This window comes from Eubalaena glacialis, chromosome 8 (assembly GCF_028564815.1).
Source record: "Eubalaena glacialis isolate mEubGla1 chromosome 8, mEubGla1.1.hap2.+ XY, whole genome shotgun sequence".
In the NCBI taxonomy this organism is placed as follows: domain Eukaryota; kingdom Metazoa; phylum Chordata; class Mammalia; order Artiodactyla; family Balaenidae; genus Eubalaena; species Eubalaena glacialis.
In genome coordinates, this window is record NC_083723.1 from 7,001,641 (window position 1) to 7,024,691 (window position 23,051).

Genomic DNA, 23,051 nt, shown 5'->3' on the forward strand with positions numbered 1-23,051 from the left:
GAATTCCTTGATTGGCAGATGTTTTCCTGTGTTACAGAAAGATGCCATTAAACGTTTTTATTTTAAATATTTTCTTTTATAAACATACTATATGCTTATAATAGAAATTCGGAAAATATGGGGAAGTATCGGGTAAAAACGAAAGATACCGTGATATCATTGTACAGACACAACCACTTTGAACATATCTATGTGTTACTTTTGCTCTTTCCTCTTAGTTTCTTTCTCTCTTTCTGTCTCCATCTCCATCTGTCTCTCTTCACAATGTACAACCCACACCATCCATCTGGGGCTCATCCTCCCATCCTTCAGGATTCTGAGAAGTGCCAGCATTGCACTAATGCCTTTCACCCCTGGGAGTGATTGTAAACCTTGTCGGTCTTATTGAAGGGGTGCCCTGGTCCAACAATCACTTGGCAAATCGTCAGCTCTTCTGTTTGAAACCGAAATTCTCCCAGAGACTGAATTCTTCCTGACTGTGGGAGACTTTGGGACACACGTTAAGTCCCTTGGTTACTGTGTCTTTGCAATGGAAGTGATCGGCATGGCTGATCTCTTTCTAACAAATTTGGTGGTCAGCTCTTCTCTATGTCTGTATATAGAACACTTGGTCTTCAGATTTCTTAATGCCGATGAAAACAAAACACAACTGATGAGATTAAAACCCTTAGTAGCTGTCATTTATAGTCAATCATTTACAAAAACTGCACGAATGGATTGATCAATTACAGATAGTTTCAGACAGTAACTTGCAAATTAATAGCTGAAGTTTTAGATAATCAACCAGGTGACACAGAACATGCACGTCCTACCCTTTGTGTGGCATCCAGGCCTCTCTCTCTTTGGCGTGGAGTGTAGGAGTATTTATTTACAGGACCCCAACTCCTGGGATCACAGAGGATTGGACACGGCACGAATGTGGTTGGTGCATACCCATCCCCCCAGATGAAGCATCCTTAACATCATTGTGGGAGACGCTGGAAAATTCTCCAAGCCTAAGCAGATTTGAAATCTGGACCAATGAGTCCATTTAAATCCCAGTTTTCATGGCCTGCGACAAGTCAATAATCGCTCTCCTCCTCAGTTTCCACAACTGAAATGTAAATAAAAGCAGTACCTGGTTCTTTTTTTTTTTCTCATGAGAGTCTTTTTTAAATCATCTTACAAACCAGCCAGTTGAACAAACAGAGAATAAGAAATTTGAAAGCACTTCCTTGTTTCTAGGATGTGGCTTTGCCTAGGGGCTTGAGAAGGGGCCATCAGTTTCTTGTTCCCTTTCCCTGAAATATGAATTTAACGATTACTTTTATATTTTAGGCCCAAAATGTGATCCAGTCTGTCTTAATGGAAGCTGCTGGGGTGCGGGGAAGGAGAACTGCCAGAAAAGTGAGTCGGGGAGCAGAGTTTCACTGGCCATCTTCTCCCCTTACACTTGCATTTGTTTTCCCTTTGAAGACTCCGAAAGCATTGTTGATTTTAAGGCCAGATGTTAGCAGTTATGTGAATGACAGTCTTGCAAATCTCCCCGTGTGCAGTTAGTCCAGCGCGGGCTATTGTTGGCACTCCAGCCTGTCATAAGTCAGTGCAAGTGGGCCACCCGTGTACCAGCCATTCTCTCTGAACAATATGTTTGGCAGGTTTTCCTGGGAATGGGGGCTCATCTGTGTTACCTGAGTCATGGCACCCCTCCCTCTCTTGAGTACCCACCTCCAGAGAAGCAAGAGTAGCTTCTCCTTCAAGGGGGTTTTTCTGCGGGAATCCTAGTTCGGGAGCATGAACGGCCAAGGAATCTGGGGACATGTCAGCTTGAAAACTTTAAGTCTAATTGTGATGCGACTGTTATGTCCTTTTAAACACTACTTTCTGGCAGGCGTCATGCTCTTTTGTACATGCTTTCTGTTACCCCCCCCCCAAACTCAATTCTCATCGGTATCTAATCTAGCAGTCTGAAAGTCCAGTGTTGATCTGAGTCAGTTCTCCTAAGTGATGAGAAACAAGTAGGGAAAAAAAAAAAAAAGTACAGTAAGAAAGATCAAGACTCGGTTGAATTGAGCAGAATGTGAATGTTTGGGAACTTAAGCCGCAGAATCGCCAACTTGATCCATCTTTCATCCGCTGTTTGCAAGTGCTCTGCGAGGTCCCGGGGAAGGCATCCTTCCTCCCTCCCGGGCCCTTCAGCTCACGGGTGGCCTCTGCTTCTTTGCAGTGACCAAAGTCATCTGTGCCCAGCAGTGTTCCGGGCGCTGCCGCGGCAGGTCCCCCAGCGACTGCTGCCACAGCCAGTGTGCCGCCGGCTGCACGGGGCCGCGGGAGAGCGACTGCCTGGTAATACCCACCCCAGCGGCTTCTCTGGCCTGAGATTCAGAGAGCCTTCCTGTGATTGAAACGTACTGACTGACGTCTGTAGCCGCAGGGGTGACAAAGCATCTTTTAGTGTCCTGCCTTCCTTCACCACTTACTTGGTGACCTTGGGCAACTTATGTGACCTCTCCATGCCTCGGTTTCCTTGTCTGACAGTGGTGGAGAATAAAGTACCTACCTGTTAAGTGGTCTAAACGGCACAGTGTGTGTGGCATCCATACCCAGGACCTGGGCATAGAATGAGCCAAAACACGAACTGTGTGTTATGGGCCCCTAATGTCTCTTGTGGCCAGCACCAGCCTCGTCTCACTGTTTATTGTTCCACTCGATTCTCATTGCAAACCTAGGGCGTTGATGCCGCAGGGACCCCTAAAATGTGTACGGCGAAGTTAAGGGGCCACACAGATCCCGAGTGGCAGGACAGCTGGGGCTCCATTTGTGTCTTTCGCCCCTGAAGCCTCTGCTCTTTCCACCTCGGCTCAGAGGCCTCCTGCGCATCCCTCCACACCCACCCCCCACCTCCTCGCCCCCTGTGGGGTCCCAATGCCCTCGCTGTTGTCCCTGTTGCTGCAGAAAGCTCAAGCGAGACCTAGTGTCCCCGTGGGCCGTGGGTGCCACACATCTGATTATGGGCACCTTGTGAGTCCCGAGACGCCAGGGCGGACAGACAGGGTCCCGAAGTCAGAGCTGAGCGAGCTCCAGACTGGGAGACTCACCTTGGATGGGATCCAGAAGAGTCTGGTTTTCAGGGACAGGGAGGCTAAAGTTCCAGAGGCTGGACAGGCCCCCAGGCTTTGGACTCAGCTGGTCTGGGCCGGTCCTGATGTGCGGCTGGAAGGAGATGGCCCGAGGCCGTTGGTCAGGACCCCTCTGTGCGTGGTCTGGTCCCCTCTGCACGACACCCCCGAGTCCAGGTTCTCTGCGTTTGGCAATAAATTCTAAAATGTGTCCTCAAGTGTTGTTGAGGAGGGAAACCTGACGTAAGTTAAGCTGAAGAATAATCTCACCGTAGAGTTAACTGCTCTCGTGTGTGTACTCCTGCCTTGTTTTGAAAGTTAACGGAGACGTGTTTTTCCCTCATCATAATCCATAAACTCTGACAGCTGGGACAGTGGATTTACGAAAAACCATGCTTTTAAGAGAAGGGTCTTTCTGACTCTACCGAGAGTACTTTGCTAGACACGTGTGCTCTGACCAAACGCCTGGACGCAGAGAACCGTGGCCGCGGCTCCCCGCACAGAGTCTAACAGCCGCACCCCCTCCCCTGACAGGTCTGCCGCAGGTTCCGGGACGAAGCCACGTGCAAGGACACGTGCCCGCCACCCATGCTGTACGACCCCACCACCTACGAGATGAAAGTCAACCCGCTGGGGAAGTACAGCTTCGGCGCCACCTGTGTCAGGAAGTGCCCCCGTGAGTGCCCCTCGTGGAGACCCTTTCGTTGTCAGGCACCCCGTTACCTGTTCTATCTCCTGCTGGCATCCCCGCGTCCCCCGCTCATGTGTCCTTGGGTCCCTGTGTTCGCCTCAGCGTCAGGCAGGTGAGGGGACAGCTGCTGCTCCGGCCTCGAGTCAGTTCTTGTGTCCTGAGCCCCAGCTGTGGTCGCCCAGAATATCCCATCGTCTGATTGGCACAAACCCGTGACCACTAGGCCATTTTCCCGTTTAGCTCTTTGCGGGTATTTAAAAGGCCCAAGTTAGAGAGTAGTTAGAAGACCTGCCTTCTTTAGTGGTTAAAAATCTGGTGAAGGTTGTGCCCTTAGGAATACTGCAGAGGGGTTTTTGCTTGTCAGTTGGCTTTGTTTAATCATTTGGGCTTGGGTTTTGCTTATTTCTATTTGTGCTTTACAGATGGCTCTGGTATTTAGGGAATTGGCAACATGAATTATTTTGTGGTAGAGGAAGTGTAGAATTGTCTAATTAAATTGTTTTAGAAACCAATCTTGATTTCCAAGAGGGAAGATTAAGGAAAAAAAAAAAATGTTTAAGAACAGTTATGAGGGGGAGGTTTGCCCTACCAGATCTGTGAACATGAAATTTTACAAATTTGGAACAGAAAAAAGAACACACAACTAGAATAATAAACCACTGTAAGGTAAATGACGAGCTAAGAAAAATTCGCCACAGTCATGACACAGGTAGAGACACATGTCTCTCTCTCTGAGAGACAGCTTAACAGGCAGAGTTTAAAGTCCACAGGAAACCACTCAGAGCCTCAGAGAACAAAAGTAGACAGTTTTCAGAAGGAAAATGACAAATGCCCAGCAAATAGGTTTGAGGATCCACTTGGGAAGGTCACAAGGAACACATAGAGTTCCTGAAAAGTATAGACTAATATTTGTGTTAATAGGTTGTTAACACAAACACGTGGCTGCACCGGTGAGGGCAGCCGAGACAGTGACCGGCGTCGGGGCTGGTGCCGAGCGTGGGCACCGCCACCCGCGGTGGCCGGAGGGGACGAGGGCAGCCCCGGGTGGGTGGGGCAGCCCCGGCGGAAGCGTGGTCTTTGTGTAGCTTCCCATTTTCTAATAAATAGTCAAGCTTCAACCACAAGTCCTGAAGGGAGACCCTACGGGAACACAGGCTGCAGGGACGGAGGGAGGGAGCTTTGTGACCAGCGAGCAGGCGGCGGCGCCCCGGGCAGCCGGTCTTCTCGCCGCCCCGCGGCGGGCGGGGAGGCCCTGAGAACCCGTGAACCCCGCTCCCCTCTCTGTTCGCAGCCTTTCATTCTTTGTCCTTAAAGTAAACAAAACCAGAGGATCAGCCCGTCATGGAGGGTCGTGAGGCCCAGGAACACCTGGCGCCGCTTTCGTCACCTTGCTTTCACTGTCCCCCAGGTAACTACGTGGTGACGGACCACGGCTCGTGCGTCCGCGCCTGCAGCTCTGACAGCCAGGAGGTGGAGGAGGACGGCGTCCGCAAGTGTAAAAAGTGCGACGGACCTTGTGGCAAAGGTGGGAAGCCGCCCAGTGCGGGTGAGGGGTTCTCTCTGCTCCCTGCCCCCAGGCCTTCGGCGTCACGCTCGGACGAGACGTTAGGGGGTCTCCAGGCTCGGAGATGCGTCCCTTCCTTTACGCTCTGCCCTGTTCCTGGGTGTCCTCAATGCCAGTTTATCCCTGCTTATCCTGTACTTTATCTTTTATCTTGAAATTTTTCAAACAACACCCAGAAACGTTGCAAGAATAGTGTAATGAACACCCATATGCCCTGCACTTAACTTTACCAATTTTCAGTAATCGCCACATTGCTCTCACTCTGTGTTTGTGTCTCTGTGTGTGTGTGTGTATGTGTGTGTGTGTTTTCTGAGCCCTGTGACAATTACAGGTGTTATGACACTTCACCCTACATTCGCCAGCACACTTTCCTACACACGGGACATTCCCCTAAGTAACAAAAGACGGCTTCACTCTCATCCGGAGTTTAACATCGATTCAATGCAATTCTAGTTTTCAGTTTAATTTCAACTCCCCCACTGTCCCAATACGTCCTTTTTAGCTGCTTTTCGATCCAGAGTCCAGCTGAGGGCTGTGGGTTCCATGCTCTTCGTTAATTCAGGACCATTTCTCAGCCCCCTTTTCCCCGATGTTGTGCAGGGCTGAGGCCGGGTGTTTTGCAGGACGTCCCTCGTCTGGCCTGGGCACGGTTTTCCTCTGGGTGGGACTCAGGTGGGCAGGAGCATTTCCCCTCATTGCGTCCCACCAGGTGGCACAACCATTTCATCCCGTTACCACGATGACAAATTTGATGATTTGCTTGAAGTAGCATCAGTCAGATTTCTTGGTGGTTATAAAGGAGTGATTTCCTATTTCTATCATTTCTTCTACATTTATTAGTTGACGTTCTTTTCTAAAACAGCTTTTTTAGTACCCATGTGAGGTCATTGAATCCTTTTTTTATTCAGTTTATGGTAACTCCTCCTGTCATTATTCACTTTGATGTCCAGACTGTCCCCCATGTGGCCCATGGGAGCCTCCCCAGTTGGCACCTGGGTCCTTTGGGCACGTGGCAGGCCTAGACCACATCTTCCACTTCCACAGAAGACGCATCTACACTCTTTGTACCTTGCCACTTAAACTTAGCATACCCTGGAGATCACTCCAGATAACTTCATATGAATCTTCCTCATCCTACTTTGCAGCTGCTGGGCACTCCCCGAACCCTATCCATAATCCCCTATATCCTATCCCCTCTACCATAATTTATCCAGCCAGTCTCCCTGTATATGGTCATTGAGATTGTTTCCACTGTTTTGCTGTTACAAAAAAAATGCCTCAATGAATAACTGCTTATCTTGAACATCTGCTTCAGATGCTACCTTCCCTAAGAAGCATCTGTGATTTCAGCTGAAACTGATTACCACCTCTGTGCTCTTACATTGCACGTGTGTTCTTTCACGGGGCAAACTCAGCCTCCGTGCTCCACGTCATCGAGTCCCTCCAGCCCCTCTAGGGGGTCTGTGCCATTACGATCCCCACTTTACAGACCACGAGCTCCCAGCGGGTCTCTCTGGCCACCTGGCCTTGTAGCTCCTGTGTGGCAGGGGTGTCGGGGCCCTGAGAGATGAGTATCCTTTGGCTCCAGGAGACCTCCCAGCAGAGGGGACGTGGAAGGAAGAAAATAAGAACCTGGGGCAGTGCTGGCACAGAGGAAGTAGAAGAGTTAAGCCCCTGAAGAGAGAGAGGGTTACTATCAGCATCCTCAAATGGATCAATAAAATCAGAGATTATTTTTGTCTTTGTTCTGTTAGTTTTGTGTTCAACAAACATTTCGATTCTCCTGTAATCATTATGCTCTATTTTCTACCCACCCCCAGTTCATATCCTGGAGTAGTGGCCAACTCAGATCCCTTCGGGTATAGGGCGACGCCAGGAAAACAAAGTTTGGAAAATGCGTGTGTTGATGGTCCACAACTTCTCCAAATCTGATCGGTCTAGGGGTGAATGTGTAATTTATCTCCAAATTTAGGAATTCAGGTAACCCCACCATCACCATCACACCTGAACAGAGAGAGAATGGATATTCTTTCAAACATGTGGAATTCTCTTCCAAACCCATAATTAAACGGCAAGTCCCCGTTGGCAGGCATCTGCCTCGGGGCTTGTTTTGCCGAAGCCGCCTCACTCTGTTGTCAGCCAGAGCCTTGGAATACTAAACCAGCCTCGCCCTCACATTCCCAAACCCACAGGAGGCAGATGCAGCGCAGGGCGAGCCTGGAGGTCCAGGGGGGCTGATGGGACAGGCCCCACCGCCAGGTGGCAACCCAAGCAGCAGGGACTCCGGACAGAGTAGAGCAGAGGGAGACGGAGTGACGGGGGGACCTTGTCCCCAGGGAGGCCTGGGTGAGGCCAGGGGAGGACCTCATCCTGAACAATGAGATTTTCCATGATTATTCTTCAAAGTGAGATACAGTCTGAAAGAGAGGTACCAAAGATTGCACTGTGAATTCTAGAAGTAGAGCCACAACAGATAAATGGGCTTTCGAGGGAGCTGGCATTTGAGATGGAAATTCGGGAGTGAATGTAAATTAATAAATGGGCTCAGAGTGTGGAAAAAGGCATCTGAGACTGACGTCACAATAGGACACAGATCAAAGCACATGGCTTAAGTAAACACTGTGGAAGAAAAGCAATTTATCTGATAAGAGTTATTCCAGTATTTCTTATGATGTAACATCAGACGGCCATTAAAAACCATGTTTGTGAATGGTTTTAATGACAGGACAAATGTTCACAGCATAGTAAGTGGGGAAAAAAAAACAAACCAGCTACATATCTAGTGTGACATAACCATGGAGGATAGCTAGAAGGAAGTTTTCTGAAATATCAAAGGTACATAGTAGAATTGCTTGTCATTTTGTTCCTCTCTATTATGTGTTTTCAAGGTTTTCTCAGATGAATGCATCTTGCTCTTTTCATTAAAAAAAAAAAATCTATGCATATTGTTTCTTTCAGTTAGAAGACCAAGCCGCAGGCCCAGTTAGGCGAGGGGAGGCGTTGAGGGATAGTAGGGGCACGCGGATGAGCCCAGGGCACCACTGACAGCGCAGGGCACACTCTCATAGAGAGGAAGCTGGAGTCCTCAGGAGCAACTACTCTGGCCCAAGTGGGGAAAATGAGGAGGAGAAAGCAGGTTCCTTTAGGACAGCCATGGCGTCTCCTGTAACCACTGCAGCCCCAACCCTGCCATGGTCCCTGGGCCCTAGCAGGCCTAGCAGTGTTTGTTGAGTGAATGAATGACAGCATGGCAGCAATAGTTCCCACGGCTGCAGTTTCCTGCCTGCTCCCCTCTGCCTGTGGAACACTAGCTATTCTTAATTCAACAAATGCGAGTGGAATAAACACCTCCCTTATCTTTACAGTTTGTAACGGAATAGGAATTGGTGAGTTTAAAGATACACTTTCCATAAATGCTACAAATATTAAACACTTCAGAAATTGCACCTCGATCAGTGGAGACCTTCATATCCTGCCAGTAGCATTTAGGGGGTAAGTAAAGATTAAGTGACTGATATAATAGAAAAAAACGAAATCAGCTTTGTTCAGCGGCAGGTTGTTACTGATCATCCTGTTACTTGTTTCAGTGATTCCTTCACACGTACTCCACGCCTGGACCCAAAGGAACTGGACATTCTAAAAACTGTAAAGGAAATAACAGGTGTGTGCCGCTAACATATCATATGAACATTAACAGGAAATCAGTGTTTTACAAAGAGAACTGTTAGCAGTATTTTCTTCTCCTTTGGCATGAAAACATTTATTTTGAAATTCTACCATTAATGAGTAATTAGTTCTTCGATATTTTTCAAAAATGCAGTTTCCCCTGCACTCGAGAGGTGAGCTCTTTAAGCAAAGAGTTAGGTCATTCATGACGTGGTGTGAACATGTCTGATCTCTTACCGCCCAGCCCAGGCCAGCCGTCCGAGGACCAGCCCAGGACATGGTGGGTAGAGGGAGGGGGGCAGCGGCGAGCGGACAGCAGGCTCCCGGGCCTGGAGACGCACTTCACATCCTGCTCCGCCACCGGCAGACCTGGGCCCGGGACCCGTCAGAGCTCCACTTCCTCCATCCCTAAAAAAGAAATAATCAGACTAAATAGCAAGGTTGTTTGGAGAATTGGAGCTAAATAAGGATAACATGTGAGGCTCCTCGTGGCGCTACAGCTCGGCACTGGCCGCTGTCATTGAGCGCGGCGGCCTGCTTGGGGTCTCGCCCTTGGAGCACAGCCTGCGGGGTGAGAGTCGGGCGGTGGCCCAGGGGCAGCGTGCCTGGTGCACACCGACGCGTGCGTGCGTGCGTGCGCTCGGGAAGACGACTGAAGAGCGTTCACCTCCCCTGCTCATGGACACTCTCCTGAAAATCCTACAATACTGTCTCATACAAAATAGAAATTTCTAAGTGGTGTGTGTCTGAGCCTTCCTTCTGCCTTATAGGGTTTTTGCTGATTCAGGCTTGGCCTGCAAACAGGACTGGCCTCCATGCTTTTGAGAACCTGGAAATCATACGTGGCAGGACGAAGCAACAGTAAGTTGACCCCAGCCAAAGCCTGGTAGACCCTTATTTTTTGTTCTTGAAATAAGACTTAGAGAAGTGCTACAGAGACAGTACAGAGAGTTCCCACACATCCTTCACCCGGCTGCCCCGATGGTGACACCCTACATCAGCGTGGCACAAGAATCAAGTAAAGAAATCAGCAGTAACTGAACTGCAGACTTCCTGGGATCTCGCCAGTTTTTCCATGAACGCCGTGTGTGTTCTGTCAGCCCACACTGCATGCGGCTGTCACGTCTCCTTGGTCCCTGCAGTCGGTGACAGTTCCTCTGTCTTCCTTGTCTTTCATGGGCTTGATCCTTTCAAAAAGTATTGGTCAGGCATCTTGTAGGATAGCCAGTGTTTTCTCCTGATTCAGCTGAGGTTTTGCATTTTTGGCAAGAACAGCGCTGAGGTCACACATCCTTTTCAGCAAGTCATTTCAGGGGACCTGAGAGGCTTTTTAACATTGAGTGTTTCTTTCAGGATTTCCACTTTTCCAGCTCCAACAGTGAAATACACACACACACACACACACACACACACACACACAAGCACCTTTAACGTAATAAGGGTAATGATGAGTTTTGTGGTGAGGGGAAGTTTGGGACTCTCTTGTTCAAACCTGCCTTGGAAACCGTCTGGTTCTGAGAACTCTTTCCCATAATTGACCCCTAAGAGGGCTACATAATATTGTGCAATATTAAAGAAAGTCAGACGACAGTACATGTAAAATAAGCATCACTCTCCAAAAACCGTCTTGGCTTTGCATCTCTGATGCTAAACATGCAGCTCATATCACTTCCCAGAAAGGCCCCTGTGCTCTGAGTTCTCAGGAATACTTCTTTTGCCCAAAGTTCATACAGAGATGAGAGATTTAGGTCCGTTTTCTTGGGTGACTAGCATGTACCTCTCAGCTTAGTTTTAGGGATTTATACAAGATAAAGATGACTTTTTTCCTTTTCACATTTGCTGAGAAGCCCAGTGATGCACCGTCCCTCCTGGGGCAGTGTGACCCCTGGTTCTCAGCAAAGCGAAACCTGCCCTGCAGGGAAGACCTCAGCTTTGTCCCTGCTGGCTTGCCTCCCCTGGGCACAGTTTGGGGGGATTCCTAACAGCAGGGGCGCAGGTCTAATACACAGGAGCCAGGCTGTGGGAGGACAGAGGGAGGAAAGGGTGGGGAGAGAAGAAGAAACAAGGAGAAGGAATCTCCAAACTATGCTTTGACTTCTGTCATCTCACGCCTTCATTATCTCTCTCTCTACTGTACTGTCTCAACTGGCCCATTCCACGTCCTGGTGTCCAGTGAGCTTCCTAAAAATGCAAATCTCCTTCCTGTGGTTTCCCATCATTTGCAGACAAAAACCTCCACGTGGTGTCTAAGGTGGTCCATGCTCTGGCCTCTTCCTCCCTCCCCAGGCCCCCCTCCCAGCCCCCCCCCCCACCTCCAGCAGTAGTTCATGGTTCTCAGTGCCTGTCACGTGCTCCTCCAGGTGGTTCAGGACTTCCTTCCCTTTAGTCGGAATAACTTCCATCTGGTCACTTGATGAACACGTACTGATCACCCCGTAGGATCCTAGCACAGGGTTGGGTAGCGAAGAAAATATCATAGTTCCTGCTCCCGAGGTCCTGACAATCAGGCATCACCACTTCTGGGAGACCCCCTCCCCAGACTTGTTTAAACCCCTACTCTTTGCCTCCGTGGTACCCCTGCTGGGTTAAAATTATCTACTCATATGATTGTGTCATCACTAGACAAAAGGTTTTTTGAGAATAGGAAACACACACTTAACCTAGAATTAGAATAGAATTAGTCACATACTACCTCAAATGTTTGTTCAATAAATGGATGGGTGGATGGATAGATGGACGGATGGGTAGATGGATGGATGGAAAGATGAACCTATGATTTTTTAAGTGTATTTGGATATTTGAGAAGTTAGAACATGTTCTCAATTCCCAGGCAAAATTAAAATGTAGCAAATCAAATAATGACATGAAGATATTTATTCAGCCCCTAGTCTGCCACCGGGATTAGAGATACTAAATGAACAAGGAACTAGCTTTTCCCTGAACTAGCTTTAAAAAGCACTTGCAATTTTCCAAAGTTGCAGTACATACCTTCCACAACATGACTTACAACCCGTGGAAGGCAGTTTGTGGTAAATCTAAAGTGGTACAGAAAAGCAAAGTTTTTAGTGATACTGTGTTTTCATAATTTTTCACGACATTGTTTTTCTTCTCTCCAACTTAGTGGTCAGTTTTCTCTTGCGGTTGTTGGCCTGGATATAATGTCCTTGGGATTACGCTCCCTCAAGGAGATAAGTGATGGAGATGTGATCATTTCAGGAAACCGAAAGTTGTGCTACGCAGATACAATAAACTGGAAAAAACTCTTTGGGACCTCAAGTCAGAAAACCAAAATTATAAACAACAGGAGTGAAAAAGAGTGCAGTGAGTCATCACTTTGGTCGATTGTGGAGATGGTTCCAACGGGTCATTTATTTTGATTTAGAATATTGAAGAACCATTCCCAAACATTAAAATTACTTTTTACTTTAGTAAAGAAGCAAATTAAAAGAAATCTGTATATTCTTAATTGTGAAGTTCATCAGAATTGTTTCTAGATCATTCTCATTTCATAGGATGAGCTTGCCTTGAAGTCTAGGCTATCAATTATTGGTAATTTACAGAACTAAATTTAGTATTAATTATATTGCATTTTTTTAATTTAATTTTATTTATTTCTTATACAGCAAGTTCTTATTAATCTATTTTATACATATTAGTGTATACATGTCAATTCATCCCACCATCCCGACCCGCCCCTCTTCCCCCAGTTATATTGCATTTTAGCTGTGTGTTCCTCCCTGCTCATTTCATCCCCAGTGACTATAGCTAGACACACACGTGCACGCACGCACACACACACACACACCGGAATGGGATGACTATTTCACACGGGCTTTTCCAGTTCTGAGTTTAGAGCCATAGTCAGCTTTTGAAGTGGGGCCTGCACCGTAGCCTGTGCTGAGACCCTGGCCACCGGCGGAAGCAGACCTGAGTTCACATCGTGGCTCGAGCCCTTCCTAGCTTTGAGACCTTCGTCAGTTTACGTAAATCTTTGGGCTTTGGCTTCCTCATCCATGAAATGGAGGTAATAATGATTCCCACACCATAGTGCAGTTGACAGAATTGGTGAAATTCTGTGTGCCTTGCACACGGCAAGGAACCACACGCTTCCCATGCTGTTCCGGCAGCTCTGAGTGTTTCACCCAGGTACACTCAGCCCCCAGCAGGGCAAAGGGGACTTGCAGTGGGCCTCCGGAAGCCCTTTTTTGCATCACTGCTTCTTCCAGGGGGCCCAGCATGTGTTTGAGCACCTCACCCACCCTTGGCCACTGTTCCTTGGCTGACCCGTGTGGCTCACCCTGTCTTCGCAGAGGCCATGGGCCACGTCTGTAACCCGCTGTGCTCGTCAGAGGGCTGCTGGGGCCCGAAACCCAAAGACTGCGTGTCTTGCCGAAACTTCAGCCGTGGCAAGGAGTGTGTGGAGAAGTGCAACATTCTAAAGGGGTAAGAGGCTTTGTTTTTTAATCCCTATGTTTTTTTGTTTTGTTTTGTTTTTTTATTTATTTATTTATTTTTGGCTGTGTTGGGTCTTCGTTTCTGTGCGAGGGCTTTCTCTAGTTGCGGCGAGCGGGGGCCACTCTTCATCGCGGTGCGCGGGCCTCTCACTATCGCGGCCTCTCTTGTTGCCGAGCACAGGCTCCAGACGCGCAGGCTCAGTAGTTGTGGCTCACGGGCCCAGTTGCTCTGCGGCATGTGGTATCTTCCCAGACCAGGGCTCGAACCCGTGTCCCCTGCATTGGCAGGCGGACTCTCAACCACTGCGCCACCAGGGAAGCCCCAATCCCTATGTTTTGATTAAAAAAAGTAAGACTTTGGTTTTATAGGTTTATAGTTAATCAGTCAGATTATTTTCCTTTTTTTCCTTTTCCTTTGTTCTTGTTTGTTTGTTGACAACTGTTAATCACAAAGGGAAGTGAACAAACTTTTTTCATTACTTAATCCAATCCAATTTATAGAGTCTCTCTTTATCTGGAAATATCTTATATTTTTCCTAGCTGCACAAAGTTCCCAAGACAAACAGAACAGTCTTCCATGGTTCAGATGGCCAAGACCATGGCCACTGTAGCACAGCAATCCTGCTGTGTCAAAACACAGCTCCTGGTTAATTTTTGTTTATGTTCAAGACACACTGAACAGTGCAAATAACTTCAAATATACCCATGGACAAAGAAATAAACAGTTGTATGACATTTGTTGAATTTATTGCAATCAATAAAAAGTACCGTCTGTTGATTCTATAGGAATTTTGATATTGAGTAAGGCTTTGAATGACCACAAATAATGACTAAAATAAATTAATAGGAAAGTGAAACGGAAGGATAGAGACTGGCAGAGGCAATTTTTTTTTTTAATTTAAAGAACAAGAGAAATTACATGATGGAGAAGAACATAGGAGTTACAGATGGCTCTAGGAAATCTTCCTTTCTGTTTCACTATCAGGGCTTGGGCTACAGCTCAGATCCGAAATACTCGGAAGCAGGATGAGAAGACCAAGTTCAGTTCTGTAGGAATCTTTAGCTGATAGGCTTATTAGCCTAACAGAGTAATTTGCATAATTGATAGTATTGTTTCAACAAGTAAGAAATATTGGCGCAGTCTTTACAGCTGCAAACAGACACTAAGCTCTCATGTCTTCAGTGCTGACTTCTCTTTGAAGCTACAAGGTGATTAAAATAGCCACGGCGGTGGCGCCTGGGTCTGCACATTAGAGAACCCCAGTGTCCAGCAGCACCTCCTCCAGTTGCGAGGCTGGCTCCTGCAGTAGGTGTGGTAACCCAGAGAAGAAGCACAGGGAAAAAGTCCCACGGCATATTTGGTTTAATTGATGCCGTCTGCCTGAGAGGACTCAACGGACCACGTCTTTGGGTGTAAACACTCCTTGTTCACTGCCTAGTTAATTACCAGTCGTCTTAACAGCTGCCACAACTACAGTGTCTTTTCAGTCAAACATCAGCTTGTCGCTTAACATTAATCTAAGTTTGAGGAATGGTTAAAATAGTACAAGCAAAATTTTTCCCGCCTGTGTTCCCTGCTTGCTGTTTTTAGGAGTAACCATTGAGGAAACTTTTAATAGCTGTCTTTCCTTTTCCCAGGCATTAGTCTAGATACCATTTCTTTGCAGCTTAATTTAAATATCCATGAATCTGATATTGGAGGGGGTATCTTCTATCTTAAGCACTGATATCTTAAGGACTGTTTTCTTCTCTTTTTTTTTCCCATGTGTCGCCTTGCTTATCTAATATTCAAAAACTGTGCCTGGAGAAAAAATGTAGGGAAGATGTTTTGATTGTAACGGAAGCTGATGTTTTTTGTTCCAGGAGAAGATGACCAAAGATTCCGCTGACAAGAATCAGTTTATTACATTATAGTCCTAGATTCCCGGCCATTCGACTTTTACCTAAAACTGTTTTGACTTTCTAAGAGAGGTGATTTGTGTCATCTGAGCTCTCAGACAGGTGAAGCCAGACAGCATCCTGCAGCAGGGTCTCCAGGGACGGCACTGACCAGTTTCCCGTCTTCTCCCGTCAGAGAGCCCAGGGAGTTCGTTGAGAACTCTGAGTGCGTGCAGTGCCATCCGGAATGCCTGCCCCAGGCCATGAACGTGACCTGCACGGGACACGTAAGGAGCATGTTTGATGTCACCCCCTACACGTCAGCTGTAGCCCGCAAGGCTGACCCTCACCCCCGTCACCCTGTGCCTGCTGGGACGCGCATCCAGCGCACTCCCCGCCCACACCTGAGGCCGTGCCATCTCACAGCCGTCGGGGGCTGTGACCGAGGGGAAGTCAGCACATACCCTGCTGGCACGGGCATTCCCCTTCTCTGTCCAACCCCAGATGCACGTGGTGACGCCCGTCCTCACACCACAGAGCAGGGCGCCCTGTGGACGGGGCACACCCACAGGCAGCCTTCAGTGTTCCTGACATCTGTCATCATTGCTTTATCGTCTTAATCAGACATCACCAAATTCTTATTTGACATGAGTTTATCGTTATTTGAAGAGTGTTTTTTAATCGCAAAGGAAAGGTTTTTCAAAATTCAGTTTCACATCTACATGTTCAGTAATAATCTTTTAGAGAGTGTGAGACTGCAGGTCCCTCTCACACCAGAGCTCATGTTGTTAATTCTCAGTATTATTTATATGAGGAGCTCTGTTTGGATTTGAATTTCAACAGCCATATCTAAATCTAGTAACGGAAAACATTTTTCACAAGTTCTTTAAATCAGACAGAAGACGGTAAGGCTCAGTTTTGAGGTACAGGCTACCAAAATGGCTGGTTACAAAGGAAACCACTGGTTTTTAGGTTGGTGTTCGGTTACATTTTCATCAGTGAAATAAAATAACTGGTGATGTTGACCGACTTCGTCATCTGATTGTTCTGGCTCTGGGAATACTCCGTCTTTGAGACATGAGAGCACTGAGCCAACAGGCAGACCCTCCCCTACCCACACTATTTCAGCCCTCTGTGAAGTGTGCGGACACAACCCAAGCAGCCCCAATGCATTCATTTCTGTGGGTTTTACCGACGCATTCACATTTGACCAACAGAATCAAATTTAGCATGCTGCACAGTTAATTATGCAGCCACCACTGCATTTACACGTGCCACCTTCTCAACGCTGGAGAAATGTAGGTGTGGGTTTTCTCAGCTTGGCCTTGGCGAGTACAGCTTCCCACAGAGGCCCCCTCAACTCCAAACACGATTCACAAGGAAGTCCATCTGACCGATAAGGATGTAAATATACATGTAGGCCAATCAAGAATGCTTTGACGAGAAAAGATGCCCACAGTTTATTAAGTAAAATGTAATAAAGCACATAGTACAGTTTCTTTTATGTTTTATATATATATATATATATATATATATATATATGTGTGTATGTATATAAAATACACGTTTAAAGTCAAGAAGGCTTTATTCTCAGCTGTTAACAGTGGTCACATCAGGCAAGTCACAGAAGAGCTTGTCCACTTTAAGAACTTCCACGTCGTTTGATTTTTTTTCGTGATAAGCATTTTAAGTAAAAAGTTACTTCATTCTGAAAAAGAGAGAGACATAAGTAAATGTTTGATTTATGAAACGGTTTTTCCACCTCGGTGCAGGGACCAGGCAGCTGTGTAAAGTGTGCCCACAACATCGACGGCCCTCACTGCGTCAAGACCTGCCCTGCTGGAGTCACAGGAGAAAACAGCACCCTGATCTGGAAGTATGCAGATGCCAATCACGTGTGTCACCTGTGCCACCCCAGCTGCACCTACGGGTGAGTGCAGAAAGCTCTGGGTCTGCAAAGGAAAAGGCAGAAGAACAGGGTGCTTCCCATCTTGCAAATTCGTAGATTGAAAATGTCTCCAGACTTTCCAGTCAGTCAAGTACACAGGTTTGTATTTGAGTCAGTTCCTCCAGGTGTTCTGGTCCCACGGCCACGGCAGCAGCAATGATCCACTCGTGGGCAGATCATGGTGCCGGCGGGAGAGCCTCTCAGCCTCTCCAGGTGTGTCTCGTGCCAGGGCCCTGTTCTGCGGTGCCAGCATGTCCCAACAAGAAGAATAAGGGACAGGGGGAACGAGAGCAGAGGTCCTGCCCCGTCCCCAAAGGTTTCTATATATATATATATATATATATATATATATATATATATATATATATATATATCTTTCCAGATGACTGGGATTCCTGTGGGAATCTTTTATTGGTTTACAATTAATAGAAGATAACATTGCCTGGAATGTTGCCTAAAGATGCTTTTTCTTTTAGCTAGTTGATTGCTAAGCTGTTAATAGGGAAATTAAAACTATTTTGACTGTAATTAGCAGAAGCACTCAGAACGTATATATCTTATTTACTAAAATGATAAATTTGACAATGAAATGGGACTACTAGAAATCAGAAGGAGAAGTCCCATATATTTCACATTCCCTTCTATCTCTCCTAATCCTCAACTTTATTTGGCACCGTTACTCTTCTCTGGAGCCATCTCTTACTAGCTGTGTGGACTTGGGGAAGTGTCTTAACCTCTCTGTGCTTCACTTTCCTCACCTGTAAATTAGGATAATAAGACTGCATTGCTCACAGGATTTTTGAGATCTTGAGTGAATACGTGTACTGTACTTAAAATAGCGCGTGGACCACACGAGCACTCAATCAGTGATTGCACAGATGGCGGTGCGGAGCTGGTGACGAGGTGGCAATGACGATGGTGGCGGTTATAATGCTGGTGAAGGAGGTAATGGTGCCTGTGCTGCTGGTAGTGACGGTGGTAATTATGACCGTGACAGTGATGGTTAGTGTTCTGAAGGGGTGCAGAACCTTCCAGTTAGGCTTCCAAACATCAGGAGTCTTGAAAATTTTCCGAGTACGTCCTAAGTTTTTCCAAAAAACCTATTTTAACTGCATTTATATGGAAGAGCCTGGGCCTGGAGACAAGTGATTTGGGAATGACTGGTACCCTGGTCAACTTCCATCGTTTCACCTTCCTTCTTGAGTTTCAGCCATCATGAGGGTAAATGGAAGGGCTCCACCATTCCATGACCCTGTGGTCCAAGAGTTTCAGTCCCAGGCAGCTGATTCCCCAGCTAACATGTAGGAAGCCTGGGCATTTCCTGTGTGGTTTGCATGTGACTGTCTTCTCCCTCTAATCTTAGTCTAAGCCATTGGTGTGTTGCAAGTGACCTGGAATATTTTACCAAGTTTAACACACACACACACACACACACACACACACAAAAACCCCACTAAAGCCAATTAATTAATTTGAGTAGGGCTAACATTTTTACAATATTTTGTATTCCCAGTCAGGAAATGATAATTTCTTCATACATTCAGATATTCTTTTTTATATTTCAGTAAAGTTTTAGTTGTGTTCTTTCATGTTCTGCCTAAACATTTTGTATTTATTTTTGCTACTGTGAAATGGACCTTGTTTTCTAGTATATCTTCTCATTTATTATATGTAATATATAAGATAGCTTTTGATTTTTTTTTGGCGGAGGTGTATATTCATCTCGTATTGATGGTCTCTACTGAACTTCCTTTGAAATTAGGGTTTTAGTTCATGGTCTTGAATTTTCCAGGAAAACAATTATATCGTCTCCAGTAATGGTATCTGTATCTCTTTTCCAAAAGTTTCAAATCATATTACAAGGGCCAGAATTTCTAGAATAATATCAGATACAATGGTAGTGGAGATCAGAATTTTATATCTGATGGTGGTGGGAATGGCTGTAATAAATCACCATTAAGAACAATATTTGCTATTAGTGTGAGATTCTTATTATCTTGTTAAAGAAACAGTTATCTATTCCTACTTTTAAACTCTTTTTTTAAATCCAGAATGAATTCTGAACTTTACCAAATACCTCCTTGGTAGGAATTTCAAGATTTTTCATATTTTTCCCTTTGGGTATACCAGCACACTGGTTATATTGACCACTCTGCAAACTCTACAAAACACAGTATAAACTGTAATTTGCTAGTTTTTTACTTAGTCTATTTTTTTCATATTCCCCAAAATAAGCAATTTTGGAGCAGATTCTCTAAAATAGAATTATATTACCTATATCAAATAAATATATTTTTCCTGTTTTTTCTATCTTTGGGAAATAAATGTGTTTCTATATGTGTGTGTGTCTGTGAGCATATAGCATTGGTAGAAAAATATATAGTTTTCCGTAATCTTGTTATTACTATCTCTATCTTCTCCCAAAGGAATTACGTACTAAAAATGGATTTAATTTTTTAAATATGGAGAAATATTGATGGGGTGAGGGGAAATATAAAACATTTCTTTTATTGTGTATCTGCGATGTGCACAGCATCATCAAACACATAGCCTCAACGATGACTAAGAGCGAACGCGCTGCTTTCCCCATTTGTATTGTTAAAGAAACACTTAGAAAGGCTCTGGGATCACCACGACTCATCAGCCAGCAGTGACAGAGCCCAGGTTACAGGCGCATGCTTGCTTCCAGAAGCCATGCCATTCCCACAGGGCAGGTCTGCTTACCCCAGGGAATGGGTCAGCAAACTTGAAGCAAATCCACTTTTATTTATTTTGGCTGTGTGGGGTCTTCGCTGCTGCGTGCAGGCTTTCTCTTGCGGTGAGCGGGGGCTACTCTTCGTTGCGGTGCACGGCCTTCTCATTGCGGTGGCTTCTCTTGTTGCGGAGCACGGGCTCTAGGCACGCGGGCTTCAGTAGTTGTGGCTCGCGGACTCTAGAGCGCAGGCTTAGTAGTTGTGGCGCACAGGCTTAGTTGCTCCGCGGCACGTGGGATCTTACCGGACCAGGGCTCGAACCCGTGTCCCCTGCATTGGCAGGCGGATTCTAAACCACGGCGCCGCCAGGGAAGTCCGCAAATCCACTTTTAAATGGAACCACATTTTATAGTAAGTCGTCAGGGGAAGGTTTCTTTGAAATTTTATGCCAATAAATTAAACGAAATAACACGAAATTTTGCCTATTTTAATTACATGTAACAAAAAAATGATAAATCAAGTGGGAGACAAGGAATAATTTTTCTGACAAAATTAAATGATAGCATGATATGGCCTCTTTTGCTTGATATCTGACAATCATTTCTGCAGAATTATGCAGGGCACCATCAGCTTTCCCAAGGACCTCTTAATCCTTTGATACTCAGATGGTTCCCTCTTAGGGCACCTATCCAGTCACTACCCATGTCCATCATCTCTGCAAATGTAAACTGGCCGAGCTCTCCCTAGGAGCGTCTCCCTTGTCCATAGCTTCTTGCTAGAAACCCCATAGGTTTCCCAGCAGCACTTTCAGAGGCTGCATGAAAACCCTGCTTCTTTTCCAAAGTGTGCAATTCCAGTTTGCACCACTATGCATAGAGTTCCCATTCTGTTACGGTCTGGAAACCAAACAGGCATTATGGGAACATATAAAAACACTAGTGAGGAGGGATATTTTGAGGAGGGGTTAATTTTACCAGTGGTTATCCATTAGCGAATGTTGTCTCTGGCGATCATCCTAGGAGATAAAAGATTGTGAAAAAAGGAGAACTCCTTGTGTGTTCCACTGCCTGAAGAAGCCTGTGTCGGGTGTAGGGATGAAGGCCCGAAGGCTTGCAGGGCCGAGACTGCGTTGTCTGACACCACGGAAAAGAGGTCTCAGACCCTCAAAACCAAGAGGAGTAGAGTATAGAGATCACAGCCCTTGGAATGAGACAGAAAATGATTAGAACCAGTTGACAGTGCGCATCCAACAAGCACCGGGCCTCTTCACATACCTGAACCAGGCTTCTTCATCTTTCCCCAGGCCGTGAACATCAGTCTTCCCCATTTAATTGGAATATTTTATTTTCCTGTTGACGTTTTTATTGACAAACGTTGCTGTCCTTCAGAGCCAACTTAGTCTGCCTTTTCAACCATCATCCTGTAATCAAAATAACAGATGGTGGTGCCCCACAGAACGGGAACCCAGCTGCTGAGGGGTCACGTTAGGACAAATGATGTCCCTGCTTGACGTACAACATCGCAGTTGTGTGGAAGCGGATGGAGCCAGCCCCTGGCTTTCTGCGTCTGAAATCATCGTCCCTGTTTCCCTGCCCCTGAGATGCATGTCGTCACTCGTCTGCCCACCCCCCTCCCCGCCCCGCTCCTTAATCAGTGTGCCCCAGGAAATGGTTCTGGTCTCAGCTCCCTGTACCTCCTGCCCACATTGATGTTCTAGAGCCAGCTGTGGGCCAGCTGAACCTCTGTCAAATGGAAGCCGTGAAAACATGTCAATAATGCAGACCAGAAATGTCTACTTTGTTCAATGCTAGAACAATCCCTGTCACAAAGCAGACACTCAAAAATACTTGCTGAGTGAATGAACAAATGAATAAATGCATAATAAACAAATGCTTAAGCACTATTGAGACACACTGCGATTGTAATGATTTGAAAGTAATTTAACACACATTGCCTTATGATTTAATAAAAACTCTCCAAGAAAAAGTGCTAAAGGAGTAAAATGATCGAAATGTGTATTTCTCTTTCAATTCCTACAGCTGTGCTGGGCCAGGTCTTCAAGGCTGTGCAGTGAATGGGTAAGTGTGACACTTTGTATGTTATGACCTGATCAGAAATGACCAAGAGCGCTATGGGTGAGGGTAATGCTTTCCCTCTTTTCCGACTGCCCTCTGCCTTGGCCGGTTCTCACTTCACCCTGGGCCAGCCTGGGCATCCCTAGCAGAGCTCACCCTGCCCACGCTGCTGGCTGTGCTCTGGGGCCGGGGGGCCGGGAGGGGGAGGGCAGGACATGAGTGCTGGGCCTCCTCCACGCGGAGCCAGCCTCACTGCCCAGCGCTTCACATGCAGTCCTGCCCCCTAGGTCACCAGCGTTGCTGGATCCTTCTCCTCCTCCAGCTTCTCTTCTCTTTCCTCGTTGACCCAGCTGGCCCTACCACAAACCTGCGTTTGAATGACCTTTCTGTCCAATGACAGAGCTCCAGCTTGGGAGAATTTCTCCCCTTACTTCCTTTTCTAAACACAGGACTTCCTTCAGCATTTCAGTTGTGATCACTTTGCCGTCACTGCCTGAAATGCTGCACAGAGAAAAGCAGAATTGGGACTTCCTGTTCAGACTCATCAGGAAAGTGATATTATCCATTAATAATGTCTATCGAAGAATCAGAATTATACACAAGACACTGACCAGATATCCCCAAACACCAGCCAAACATCCAGGAACCTCTGCCATCTCCAGTAACGTTTACAAAATTCCTCCCCTCAACAACCTTCCTCATTGCCAGCTGAGCCAGTCAGCTCAGTCTCTTGCTGAAGAATTAGCCAAGATAACTGATCCCTCCTACTATCAAGTGAGATATTAAAGACAAATGGGGCAGTTTCTCAAAGATAAAGATTTCCTTTTACGCCCCTCTTCACTTGAGCCACGAGGACACCAGCAAGCTTCGTCCTCTCTTTGTGCTTCAATCAGCGTCTTAGTAATGAGGTTTTCCGTCACATCCCCACCCTGAAACCAGTCAACGACCATTCTTTGTTGTATTTACCCTTTTAATTTTTCTCTT

At 46.3% G+C, this 23,051-nt stretch overlaps 1 protein-coding gene across 3 annotated transcripts in view; it reads left to right on the forward strand.

Annotated features, from left to right (window-relative positions):
- The window catches only part of EGFR (epidermal growth factor receptor), a 195,010-nt gene that overhangs the window by 138,491 nt on the left and 33,468 nt on the right, over positions 1 to 23,051 (forward strand). For all 3 annotated transcript variants that reach the window (XM_061198320.1, XM_061198321.1, XM_061198322.1), the window contains exons 5-16: positions 1,318 to 1,386; positions 2,207 to 2,325; positions 3,633 to 3,774; positions 5,198 to 5,314; positions 8,719 to 8,845; positions 8,941 to 9,014; positions 9,790 to 9,880; positions 12,141 to 12,340; positions 13,330 to 13,462; positions 15,548 to 15,638; positions 17,124 to 17,281; positions 22,032 to 22,070. In XM_061198320.1, coding sequence (XP_061054303.1) covers positions 1,318 to 1,386; positions 2,207 to 2,325; positions 3,633 to 3,774; positions 5,198 to 5,314; positions 8,719 to 8,845; positions 8,941 to 9,014; positions 9,790 to 9,880; positions 12,141 to 12,340; positions 13,330 to 13,462; positions 15,548 to 15,638; positions 17,124 to 17,281; positions 22,032 to 22,070 — 1,360 coding nt within the window. The remainder of the gene's footprint in view (positions 1 to 1,317; positions 1,387 to 2,206; positions 2,326 to 3,632; positions 3,775 to 5,197; positions 5,315 to 8,718; positions 8,846 to 8,940; positions 9,015 to 9,789; positions 9,881 to 12,140; positions 12,341 to 13,329; positions 13,463 to 15,547; positions 15,639 to 17,123; positions 17,282 to 22,031; positions 22,071 to 23,051) is intronic.